General features: G+C 40.3%; 1 protein-coding gene across 1 annotated transcript in view; it reads left to right on the top strand.

Annotated features, from left to right (window-relative positions):
• The first annotated feature begins 477 nt into the window (after positions 1–477).
• KIFBP (kinesin family binding protein) overlaps positions 478–11,997 on the top strand; it is a 57,495-nt gene continuing 45,975 nt past the window's right edge. Inside the window, exons 1-2 of the mRNA XM_068982443.1 lie at positions 478–903; positions 7,248–7,346. Coding sequence (XP_068838544.1) covers positions 478–903; positions 7,248–7,346 — 525 coding nt within the window. The remainder of the gene's footprint in view (positions 904–7,247; positions 7,347–11,997) is intronic.

Genomic DNA, 11,997 nt, shown 5'->3' with positions numbered 1-11,997 from the left:
AATCACTCAGTGCTTTTTACATTCATAGAGGCTATACATTAATAACAATACACGGATCATTGTTACATTTTTATCCACTGATGGGCTGGGTTATAGACTAATGTCAAAACGTTTCTGCCTTTCAGCTTATAGCAGTTAACGAGAGTAGTTACCTAGCTATGTTTGTAAACAACATTTCCTTGTGATCTGTTAGTCAATCGATGTCACCAGGTAAGAGAGACTCCCCGCCGCAGAGGGCGGGACTGGGCGGGAAATGGTAATACCTTCGGATAGCTTCCTTTCCATGACAACGGTTGCTGTGGTGACGACCACGCCTTCCCATTGGTCACTGCAAAGCATACTGCGGTTCCTTGGGAGTACGTCATTGGATAGCGTTCCGCAATGCGCAGGCGCAGGACTGTAGAGGCCGTAAGTGAAGCGTCGCAAAAGAGAAGGAAGGCGGGAGTCCCAATTGAAACCGAGGCTGACCAGGCCGCTATGGCGGATGCTCCGTGGGCCGAGATTCGTGAGAAATTCCAGACTGCGCTGGCCTTATCACGGGTGGAACTGCATAAAAACCCGGAGAAGGAACCGTACAAGTCGAAATACAGTGCCCGGGCGCTGCTGGAAGAGGTTAAGGCGCTACTGGGACCCGTTCCTGAAGACGAGGATGAGCGACCGCAGGCGGATGATAGCTTGGGCGCAGGGGAACACGCCTTGGGGCTGCCGGCTGAATTGGTGGAGGCCGCGGGGCCCGTCGCCCAGGGGGCAGTGAGGCGAGCGGTTATTGAGTTCCATCTCGGGGTGAACCACATTGACACCGAGGAGTTGTCGGCGGGGGAGGAGCATCTGGTAAAATGCCTGCGGCTACTGCGCAAGTACCGACTGTCGCACGACTGCGTCTCCCTCTACATCCAGGCGCAGGTAAGAAAAATCCGGGCCCGCTGCTGTTGGCCAGAGGCCAGTGGGTGGAGAGGGGCCTCAGCTCTTGCCGAGACCAAAGGCAAACGTAATAGGGCACAATTTGTCCCCACCTTTTCAAACCTCTGTGGTAAGCGGCTTCCAAACTCCCTCTCCATCCTCTTCGCTTACTCCGTCATCACATTGCTTCACTTAGTCGTAGTCAACACATCGGTTACCCAAGACCCTCCTACATTGTAAATGCTCTTTTCAACTCTCCACCTTTCCAAATCCAGTTCATTCTATTAAGAAAAACCCAAAGTAATTTGTTTATTAATTTCAGGTCTCGAGGAAATTGTAAAGAATAATCAGAGTGCATTCTTAATTTGAAATAAGATGTCTGTCTTGCCGTAGTCATTCGTTTGCTTCCCAAGGAATTTCCTGCCCATTCTTCAAAACCGATTTCAAGAATCACTTCATACGTTTAGTAACTTTCTTTGGATCATTGTATTCTGAACTGACTTCCTCCTAGTACGTTTGATTTCTTGTAATACTGTTTCTTATTTCTGTGGTGCTTGGTTTATTAAGAAATAAATCTGACATTCTCGCTGGTAACGTAACAGTTAAGAATACAAATATGTATGAACTTTTGTGTCACGTACTTTGCTTAAGTTAGCTCACAAACCCTTACATTCAGTAGTTCCAGTTCCTAGTATACGTGATCCAGGGAACATTTACCTCAGTTGATCTTAGGGTAAGGAGGTCTCAAAGTTAAAAAGGACGTTGTATAGGACATACTCTGTTATCATGGCCCCATTAAATTAAAAGCTACAAAATAACAGGGACTATTCTCTTTTTTGCTCATTATTTATAACCTCAGTCCCTGGCACATAAAAGACCATTCTAAATCATTTGTTTGTTGAGTGGATGAATGATCTAATGAAATCCATAAGATGTTGAATTCAAACAAAATCTCAGTTATTTGAAATTTTCTGCAACCATTTGGCTTCCTAAGATCTTGCTGCTAAGTCGCTTCAGTCGTGTCCGACTCTGTGCAACCCGGTGGACTTCAGCCTACCAGGCTCCCCTGTCCCTGGGATTCTCCAGGCAAGAACACTGGAGTGGGTTGCCATTTCCTTCTCCAATGCATGAAAGTGAAAAGTGAAGTGAAGGTGCTCAGTCGTGTCCGACTTCTAGCGACCCCATGGACTGCAGCCCACCAGGCTCCTCTGTCCATGGGATTTTCCAGGCAAGAGTACTGGAGTGGGGTGCCATTGCCTTCTCCTCCTAAGATCTTAATGAACATTTAAAAAATTCCTTCAATATCTCAAAAATAGAAACCTTCCTTAATGTAATATAGGTCTCCAGTATTTACTGTACTTTTGTGACTTTTAATGTGCATATTCTTAAATATATTAATATCTCTGAAATCAGGATCGTTCTTACAGCTGATTGATTTTATGTGAAATTTAGTTGGCAGTGTTTTCTTGTTGATACATAAAATAATTGTGTCTTAAAAATTGTAACATCTTACATTCAATGATTTACAGTATTTTGAACAGCCAGCTTTTTCTGAAGAGTGAATTATTAGAGATATTTTTACTAAAGCCTGGAACAAAATCTTGATTAGAAGTACTGGCCATTGCAATAATATAGAAAGCAAAAAACAGTATCAATCTTTTAAAATAAAAATCATTTTTAATGTGATTTATGTATACCTAAAGTCATCAACTATAAAAGTCTTAGAACTGTTTGATGAAACAGGAGGTTAACAAAACAAAACCAGGAGGTTATATGGTAAATATATAATATCAATAGTATTCTATCTATAAGCAATAATTTGTTAAAAGTGTTACTTTTAGAAATTGCATTTACAAAGGGCTGGATAATAGAACTGATAATCTTAAAAGGAATGATATACCATGTTCCTCGGTGGCAAGATTATTTAGATTCGGGTTATGCTAGTCTGTTTCTGAAGTCTACTGCTCAGCTGATCTGTTTATTACAGGGGCCTTTTATTACATTTAATATATGCTTTGATGAGAGATTTGACCTTACTAATAATAAAGCAAACTGAAAGGATGGTATAGAATAATTGTATCACATTGGCAGAGATTATTAAAGATATTGATTGCATTCATTTTTGGAGAAACTGTGAGGAGATGGATACTGTCCATTAGCATAATTATTGGTGGAAATATAAATCCATAGAACTTTCTGGAGATCAGTAGGTATCTGAGTCAAGACTTTGACTTAAAAATTTCCTGTCAGTGTTGTAAAATAATATTGAAACAGGTATGCAGAGGTCTGTTAACATGGATGTTTGTCATATCATTGTTAATATAAAAAAGAAAAGAATAAAATAAACATTAGTGAGTAGCTCTATAGTTAAATAAGTACTGGTACATCCATATAGAAGGGCCGTATGTAGCCTTTAGAAATGATTTATGTTTGTTCACCAAAATATCAATACTAAGAGGAGAGAGAAGGGTCTGAGGCATGCTTGGAATTATGTAGAGTGATTCCATTTTGGTAGAAGACTACCTGTGTGTTTGTGTTTGTATAAGAAAAAGTTTGAAAGTTCATGGGAATTTATGAGATTCTGACTGCTTTGTTCCAATCTGGTGTCTGCTTCCTGGGAAATTATTGATATACAGGAGCTGGACCCACATTAGATTATCAAGAGAGGCTGTCCCCCTTCTGTCTTTTCCAGATGAATGTGTTTTTCTCTAGTTAGCTGTCAGAAATACACATTTGCATTATCATGCTGAGCAAAATTTAACTTGACAAATTAGTAGGTTGTTCTTCCCACTGCCAGGACATATGTGTATAAGGAGGACCTCAGCTTTACTGAGGTACAGCTGACATATAGTAAACAGCACGTATCTAAGTATGCAGTTTGATGAATTTTGACATCTCTGTATTCCCATGAGACAGTTGCGGCGATCACGGTGATGATCACATCCATCACCACTAAGTTTCTTTGTGCACGTGCGTTTGTAATCCTCGCTCACTCCTGTATTCTCTTTCCCTTCTTGCCCTCCTCCCCCGCATTGTCTAGAATTTCATAATGGACTTATATGGTGTATGCTCTTCTTTTGTCTGACTTCCTTCACTCATCATCATCATTTCATTGCTGCATCGGAGATAATCTTTTTTATTTTTTTTCTTTTGTCTGTTAATATGGTGAATTACATTGATTGATTTTGCTAATGTTAAGCCAAGCTTTCTTTCCTGTGATAAACTCCACTTGGAGTTTTTGCCAAGCCAAAGTTGGCTCAGATATTACCCTTTCTATGTACTGTTGGACGGAATTTGCTAAAATTTTGTTAGTATTTTTTGTATCTTTGTTCATGAAGGATATCAGGCTGTAGTTTCTTGTTATGTCTTTGGTATGGAGGAACTATTCTTTCCTCTTTGTTTTTCTGGATGAATTTGTGTAGAGTTGGTATTATTTTTTCCTTACGTGTTTGGTAGAATTCACTAGTAGTACTTTTTTAGCTGTTTTTGATTAAGTTTTTTCCCTTACCTATTCTCTTATCCCAAGGGCAGGAACGCGGTGATGCTCTGTGAATGATAGAGTACTTTCTGATGTATTATGGGATTTCTATTGTAAAAATAATTAGCACATAAAAAAAAAAAAAGATTACCTCTGTGGAGGAAACACTGAAACAAAACATTAATAGTATTTTGAAAAGTCAGGTCAGTTTTAGATCCCTTGCATGGTCCTTAACTTCAGGACCTCAGTAAGTTATGGTTCAGAAGAAAAACCTGTGTCGTTTCTAGACACACTCTAGGTCTCTACTTGGTTTCAGGTTTACACACCAGAGTTGGTGCTTCCTGAGGCAGAGCTCACCCTGGATCTAGGAGCTTAAATGCATCACCATCCCATCTAAATAGAGTAAAAGTGGCTAACCAGTTCCTGGTAGTAGGTACTTCTCTAGTTAGGTACAGTCTGCTGGGTTTGGGCTTCCTGGTGTCATGGCCAAATGGAGTGAAAAATGAATTGACCTAGGGAGTAAGAAAAGGTGACTTGTGGATTCATTTCTAAATTCAAGAAATGAATTTTAAGAGAGCTTGTATTCTCTTGAGGCTGGATGGGCAGAATAATCATTAAATTAGTACTGAGTCTTTAAGCTTCTCCAGGGTACTGCAAAGAAATATAGAGGAGAGAATTGCCCAATCTCAATAATTTATCACCATAACCTACCTGCAGCTCTAGGCACTGAGAACTGATCAAGTCACTTAAAAAAACCCCCCAAAACTGTAGAATAGGTATACTGTGTAAAGCCATAGGACCAGAGGTCTGTGTTCCAGGGCAGCGATCATATTACCTTTAAACTGTAGGATTTTGAAACATTTTTTGTGTCTGCCACATGCCCCTTTTGCAGTCTACTGAAGCCTGTATTTCATGAAACAGAATAATGATTTTAAATGTATAAAATAAAATGTAGAGGGTTGCAAAAGAAACCGGTAATATTGAAGTTATCAAAATATTTTTTAAAACAAATGTATGATATAGTGATATATAAGGGTCCTTATGAGTCCATTGAATAAGATCTATTTTTAAATATAACTTTAAAGTATTATTGAATATTAATGATGGTTTAAGATATCTATGAGCTATAATACAAAGATTTTTTTTTTACTTCCATACACCACAGAATCCCAGGTACTGTAACACTGTTACATTTTGTTTCCTGCCTTCATAACTGAAAAAAAAAATGCTCAATTTTAAGAGGATATAGTGAAAATGACTGTAATGTATCCGCATCCACATTCATAGACTCTGAATTCTCTTCCTGGGTGACTTGTGGGTTCTTGGGCCAAGGTTAAGAATTTGCTTTATTTTTTTTTTTTTTTTCCTTTAGCCACGGACTTTATTGTTTGAATATTAACAATTATTATTCTATACACACATTTTAATTTCTTACAAAACTCTACATTCCATGTTGCCAGGTCTCTTCATGCTCCATTTTATGCCACATTTTCATGAAAAGGTATCTGCCTGATTGTGTGTTTGTTGTTATGGTTGTTGTGGTGTAGTCACTAAGTTGTGAACCCATCGATCATAGACCCCCCCCAGGCTCTTTTGTCCATGGGGTTCTCTAGGCAAGAATACTGGAGTGGGTTGCCATTTCCTTCTCCAGGAAGAATTTGCTTTAAAAACATTGTTTCCTTATCATGTTCCCTTCTCTGGGGGAGTAAGCAAAAGAGGGTAGAAGCTCAGCCTCAGAAGAATCCCTGTGCCTGAAAGACTGTCCTGAGAGTTGGGAGGCTGACTAATCCCATTGTCTAAGCAGGAGCTCCTCTTCAGCACAGGCCTGATTTGCCCTATGATAAAAGAGTTGTGTAGCAGGGGGAAAACTGACTTAGTTTTTAAAGTGTAACATTGTACCCCCAAATTCAGCAGCTTGAAACTTAATTACTGAAATAACAGGAATCCAGGCTGGTTTGCCTCTAGCTCAAGGTCTGTCATCAGATTATTGGCCTGCTGGGGCTGCACTGGGGAGAAGGCGATGGCACCCCACTCCAGCACTCTTGCCTGGAAAATCCCGTGGACGGAGGAGCCTGGTAGGCTGTAGTCCATGGGGTCACACAGAGTCGGACACGACTGAAGCGACTTAGCAGCAGCAGCAGCAGGGGCTGCCCTGGAAGGTTCAGCTAGAGAATCCAAGCTCACTTGTGTTGTTCTTGGCAGGATTCATACAGGCTGTTGGTCTGAGGCCCTGACTGTTGACTTCCCTTAGTTCCTTGACACCATAATGTGGCTCAAAATACGGCATTTGACTTCCCTCAGAGCAAGAGGGAGCACCCAAAATGGAACTATAGTGTGTCGTAACTTGATGTTGGAGGGGACCATCCATCACTGTTGCCGTGTTCTGTTTGTTAGAAGCAAGTCCCTAAATCTAGACCAGACTTAAAGGGAAGAGATTGTACAAGGGCATGAACACCAGAAGGCAGGAATCAATGGGGAACCCAATTTAGTGACTGCCTCCTGTTCTTCCCTGGTGGCTCAGATGTAAAGCATCTGTCTGCAGTGCAGGAGACCTGGGTTCGATCCCTGGGTCAGGAAGATCCCCTAGAGAAGGAAATGGCACCCCACTCCAGTACTCTTGCCTGGGAAATCCCATGAACGTAGAAGCCTGATAGCCTACGGTCCATGGGGTTGCAAAGAGACGGACATGACTGAGCGACTTCTTCCTCTTCTTCCTTCCTCCTGTGACATAAGGACAACAGTATTATGAATAGTTAATTCATTGGTAATCAGACACTAGTACTATTTAGGTAAGCATTGACTTTGAAACTATGAAAACTACTTTATTGGATGATTTATATTGTCATTTTTTTCTCTTTTTATTCTCCAGAATAACCTGGGTATCTTGTGGTCTGAAAGAGAAGAAATTGAAACTGCACAAGCTTATCTAGAATCATCAGAAGCTCTATATAATCAGTATATGAAAGAGGTATGTTGCATGTCAGAGAAATTTTAATCTTTGTTAGAAACTAGTTAAGAATTGATGGTAAGAATTCCTCATTCATAATATTACAATATGACTTTTCAGTGTGCTTTGGGATGCCTTTATACAACTGTCTATGTGGTCACCTAATAGCTAAAATTATTTAATATTTTTTATTAAAGACTTTAGCATTCTTAAAAATAATCCTTGCATAAAGTCTCAATCCAAGTATAACTGTATAAGAAATATTATTTCAATATCCTGAAATACTGATACTTGCAAAATTTCTGTTTTGATTTCTACTGAGGATAGTAGTGCTTAACTTAAAGGAAAGCAAACAGCTATCAGTACTTAAGCAAAATATCTGAAATTTTGGAGGCGCTGGTTCTCAAGTTTCAGCATGTATCAGAATCACCTGGAGAACTTGTTAAAATTCAGTGCTCAACCCCAGACTCTGAGTGAGTAGGTCTGGGTTGGGACCTTTTTAACCAGGTGCTACTGCTGCTACTGGTTTGGTTTTTGCACTTTGAGAAGCACGGCTTCAGGGCAGTGATTTTCAATAACTTTATTTTTTGAATTGTAAAACCCTCCTGAAATACAATATGTAAAGCTTGATGGAGCTACTGTGGTGCAACAGGTCAGAAGAACGCTGAGCCCACTCCACTGCAGATACCTTCTTCCCTCCCTGCCGTGGCGGCACAAGAGGTGCTGTAGAACTAGTTCTAGGGCTCTAGAGAGCCACGTGGAAAACTTTGGCTTTAGAGGCTCACCGTCCTACAGAGGTAAACTTTGTAATGCTTCTGGGTTGCCATTCATTTCCTTAATAAATTAACGCGCCCCTTGGCATTCTGGAGGAGGCCGTACATGTTGGGGGCAGGGAGGTCAATGGGAAATCTCTCTGCCTTCTACTCAGCTTCACTGTGAACCTAACATTGCTCTAAAAAGTGAAGTCTGTAACCAGAAAATATTGGCAGTCTTCTGAAATTAAAATGGATTTAGTTAATTTTGTTCTGAGGCTATGTGTAGCAGTTTTTGAAATAACCAGGTATTTTGAGGTTTTTCAAACTCAAGGTTAAGAATCAATGTTTTACCAGTTTCCCTAGTGATTCATATATTGCTAAACTCAGTAGTAAGTTCTTAGTCTTCATCTTATTTGAGCATTTGGCATAGTTATTCAGTCTGGCCTCTGGCTCAACTGGGTAGTCTCTCTTCCTTGACATACTTCTTTTTTTCTTTTATACCACGTTGTATTTTTATTTCTTTACTTTTGGCTGCGCTGGGGCTGGGTCTTCGTTGCCGCACGAGGGCTTTCTCTGGCTGCAGTGCATAAGCTTCTCATCGCGGTGGCTTCTGTTGCAGAGCGTGGGCTCATCAGTAGTTGTGGCTCACAGGCTCCGTTGCTGTGGAGCATCTTCCCAGACCAGGGACTGAATCTATGTCTTCTGCATTGACAGGTAGATTCTTAACCACTGGACCACCAGGGAAGTCCAACTGCTTCTTTTATTTAGCTTCCACATGTTTGTTTTTCCTTCTTCCCAGTTCTTGTTGCTTCGTCTTTGTATCCTCAACCTCTAAACAGTGGGGTACCCAGAGTTCAGTGTGTTTGGGTGTCTCCATCTACATTCACTTCTTTGTTCTAAATACTATCTCTGTACTGATGACTCCCAAATTATATCCCCAGTCTCTACCTCTCTAATTCCAAACTTGTCTGTCCAACTGCTGATCTGACACTTGCACTTTTTATGAGGTAGGTAGGTGTCTGTAAAACTGTCTAACATTGAGCTTCTAATACCTTCCCCTTCCTGCCTTGCTTGCTGTGAACACCAGTTTCTTTCATGAATTGTTGAGGCCTGAAACCTTGGAGACTTCTACTCACAGTCTCAGCAGAGTCTCTTGGCTTTACTTATATTTTTTAATATTTGTTTATCTATTTGGCTGTGTTGGTCTTAGTTGTGGCACTTGGGATCTTAGATCTTCGCTGTGGCATGTGGAATCTTTTGTTGTGGCATGCGAATCTAGTTCTCCAACCAGGGGCCTAATCCAAGCCTCCTGCGTTGGGAGTGTCGAGTCTTAGCCACTGGATCACTGAGGAAGTCCCTTTGGCTTTACTTTTAAATCAGGTCTAGAATCAGTCAGTTGAGTTGCTCAGTCGTGTCCAACTCTTTGTGACTGTATGGACTGGAGCACGCCAGGCTTCTCTGTCCATCACCAACTCCGGGAGCTTGCTCAGACTCATGTCCATCGAGTCAGTGATGCCATCAAATCATCTCATCCTCTGTCGTCTCCTTGTCCTCCTGCCTTCAACTGTTCCCAGCATCAGGGTCTTTTCCAGTGAGTCAGTTCTTCGCATGAGGTGGCCATCAAAGTATTGGAGCTTTAGCTTCAGCATCAGCCCTTCCAATGAATATTCAGGAGTGATTTTCTTTAGAATTGACTGGTTGGATTCCTTGCAGTCCACGGGCCTCTGAAGAGTCTTCTCCAACACCACAGTTCAAAAGCCTCAATTCTTCAGCGCTCAACTTTCTTTACGGTCCAACTCTCACATCCATACATGACTACTGGAAAAACCATAGCTTTGACTAGATGGACCTTTGTTGGCAAAGTAATGTCCAGAATCAGACCACTGCTATCACCATCATCTCTTGCTGTAACCTTCTTGTTGGTCTTCCTGCTCTTGTACCCCCTTCAGTCTGTTCTCAGCCCTGTTCAAAGGTAAATCAGATCACATCACTCCTTTCCTCAGATTTTTCAATGGTTTTCCCATCCTACTCAGTAGACTCTGAAGACCCATGAAAACCTACAAGTTCCTTATCTGATCTGGCTACAGTTACCTCTGATTTCATCTACTATTCTCCCCTGTCTCATTCTATTCTAGCTACACTGGCCTTGCTGTTCCTAAAACACACCAGATAAGCTCCCAACTCAAGACCCCTGCACTTGTCTGTTTCCTCTGCTAATACTGCTCTTCCCCTGGATGTCTGTCTGGGTCGCGCCCTCATTTTCTTTGGATCTTGACACGTGTCTCCCATCCAAGAAGGACTCACTGGCTACTCACCTCACACTGCAAACCAACCCTCCCTAACACTTCGTACCCTGCCCCTGCTTTCCTGCTTTTTTTGCTTTGCACTTGTCACTAACATATTATTCATTTTAATATTTTATTTATCACCCATCTTCAGTACTAGAATGTATGCTCCAGGATGCCAAGGATGTTTTTGCTATTGCATTCGCTGCAGCATCTAGAACAGTATCTGTTTCTTGATAACCAGTGAGTGATATTTTACCTTGTTCATCCAGATCAACCGAAAAAGGAATAGTGTTACTACTGAGTGAATGCTTGAATGAATTTAACGGAGAGTTTCAGTTTTAAAATGTATAAGCTAGTGGTTAGTTGGAGAAGTTTGATTGCTTATATGGTTTTCTACTTGTTTGGTATAAATCAGTAATGAATAATTTTGAAGAAAATATTTCATAAATTATTGACCTAATAGTGCCAGGTTAGAATGCCATTTTTGAAAATCTATGCATACAAAATATAGTTCTAGATAATGGAGAGATCTAAATAAAGTGAGGAATCATTGCATTTGAAGATAGGAAACAGGAAAGCAGATAATAAAGTAGTTAACGCAGAGTCACTGAAAAAATGCTGTATACATCCAGTGATGGCAGAATGGTTACACAAATATGATACTCTCTTAGCAAGGCAATATAATGTAACCATTAAAATGATAGAAGTATTTGGATCATCAGTACATGGAAAATGTGTTTAACATATACACCGTGATTACAACTATATTAACAGTTTTTCTTGTAAGGCCCTGTAAAGATGAACTAGATGATAACAACTAATAAAACTAATGTTTTGGTTTTAGAAGATGCAACTAATAAAGACTAATATTTATTGAGTGCTTAAGCGGGCTAGCCTTTATTCTCATAACAACACTATGAAAGAAATACTGTTATTCCTATTTATAAGTAAGGACTTTGTGATTCAGTGAGATTAGCATATACTGTGTGACACAATCAGAATTTAAGTGTGGTTTGTGTGATCCCAAACTCTTGTTCTTTGTCACGCTGCTTTCCAAGGTGATATATTAGTTATTGTATTAAAATAAAAGGATTCTTTTTCTCTATAAAATTGCTCAAATATAGAATAATAAAAAAGAAAATGCATTCTGTAGTTGTGAAGAGTTATTTATTAGCAGGTTTTGGGTGGTGGTTGTTGAAGAGACACAATCTTGTAAGCCAGAAGGTTTTTATTTTATTTTATTATTACTGATTTTGGACATTACCATACACTTAGATTTTTAATGTGGCTGCACTGGATCTTGGCTGCAGTGTACGGGGGCTTCTCTGGGTGTCGATAGGATGGGCTCAGTGGTCCCACGTTATGTGGGATCTTAGTTCCCCGACCAGGGATGGAACCTGCATCCCCTGCATTCAAAGGCAGGTTCTTAACCACTGGACCACCAGGGGAGGTCCTGCAGAGGAGTTTTAAACATTCATTCATTGGTTTACTTCCAGATTTGAGATACAATTGGCGTATAATTTGTGTAAGTTTAAGATGCACAGTGTGAAGATTTGATTCACAGATATATCGAAAATGATTACCAGAACAGGATTGATTGACATCTCCATCACCTCGTAAAGTTACCTT

Source organism: Capricornis sumatraensis, chromosome 10 (assembly GCF_032405125.1).
Source record: "Capricornis sumatraensis isolate serow.1 chromosome 10, serow.2, whole genome shotgun sequence".
Classification (NCBI taxonomy): Eukaryota; Metazoa; Chordata; class Mammalia; order Artiodactyla; family Bovidae; genus Capricornis; species Capricornis sumatraensis.
The sequence above is the reverse complement of the archived record's forward strand: the minus strand, read 5'-3'. Positions and strand labels throughout refer to the sequence as shown.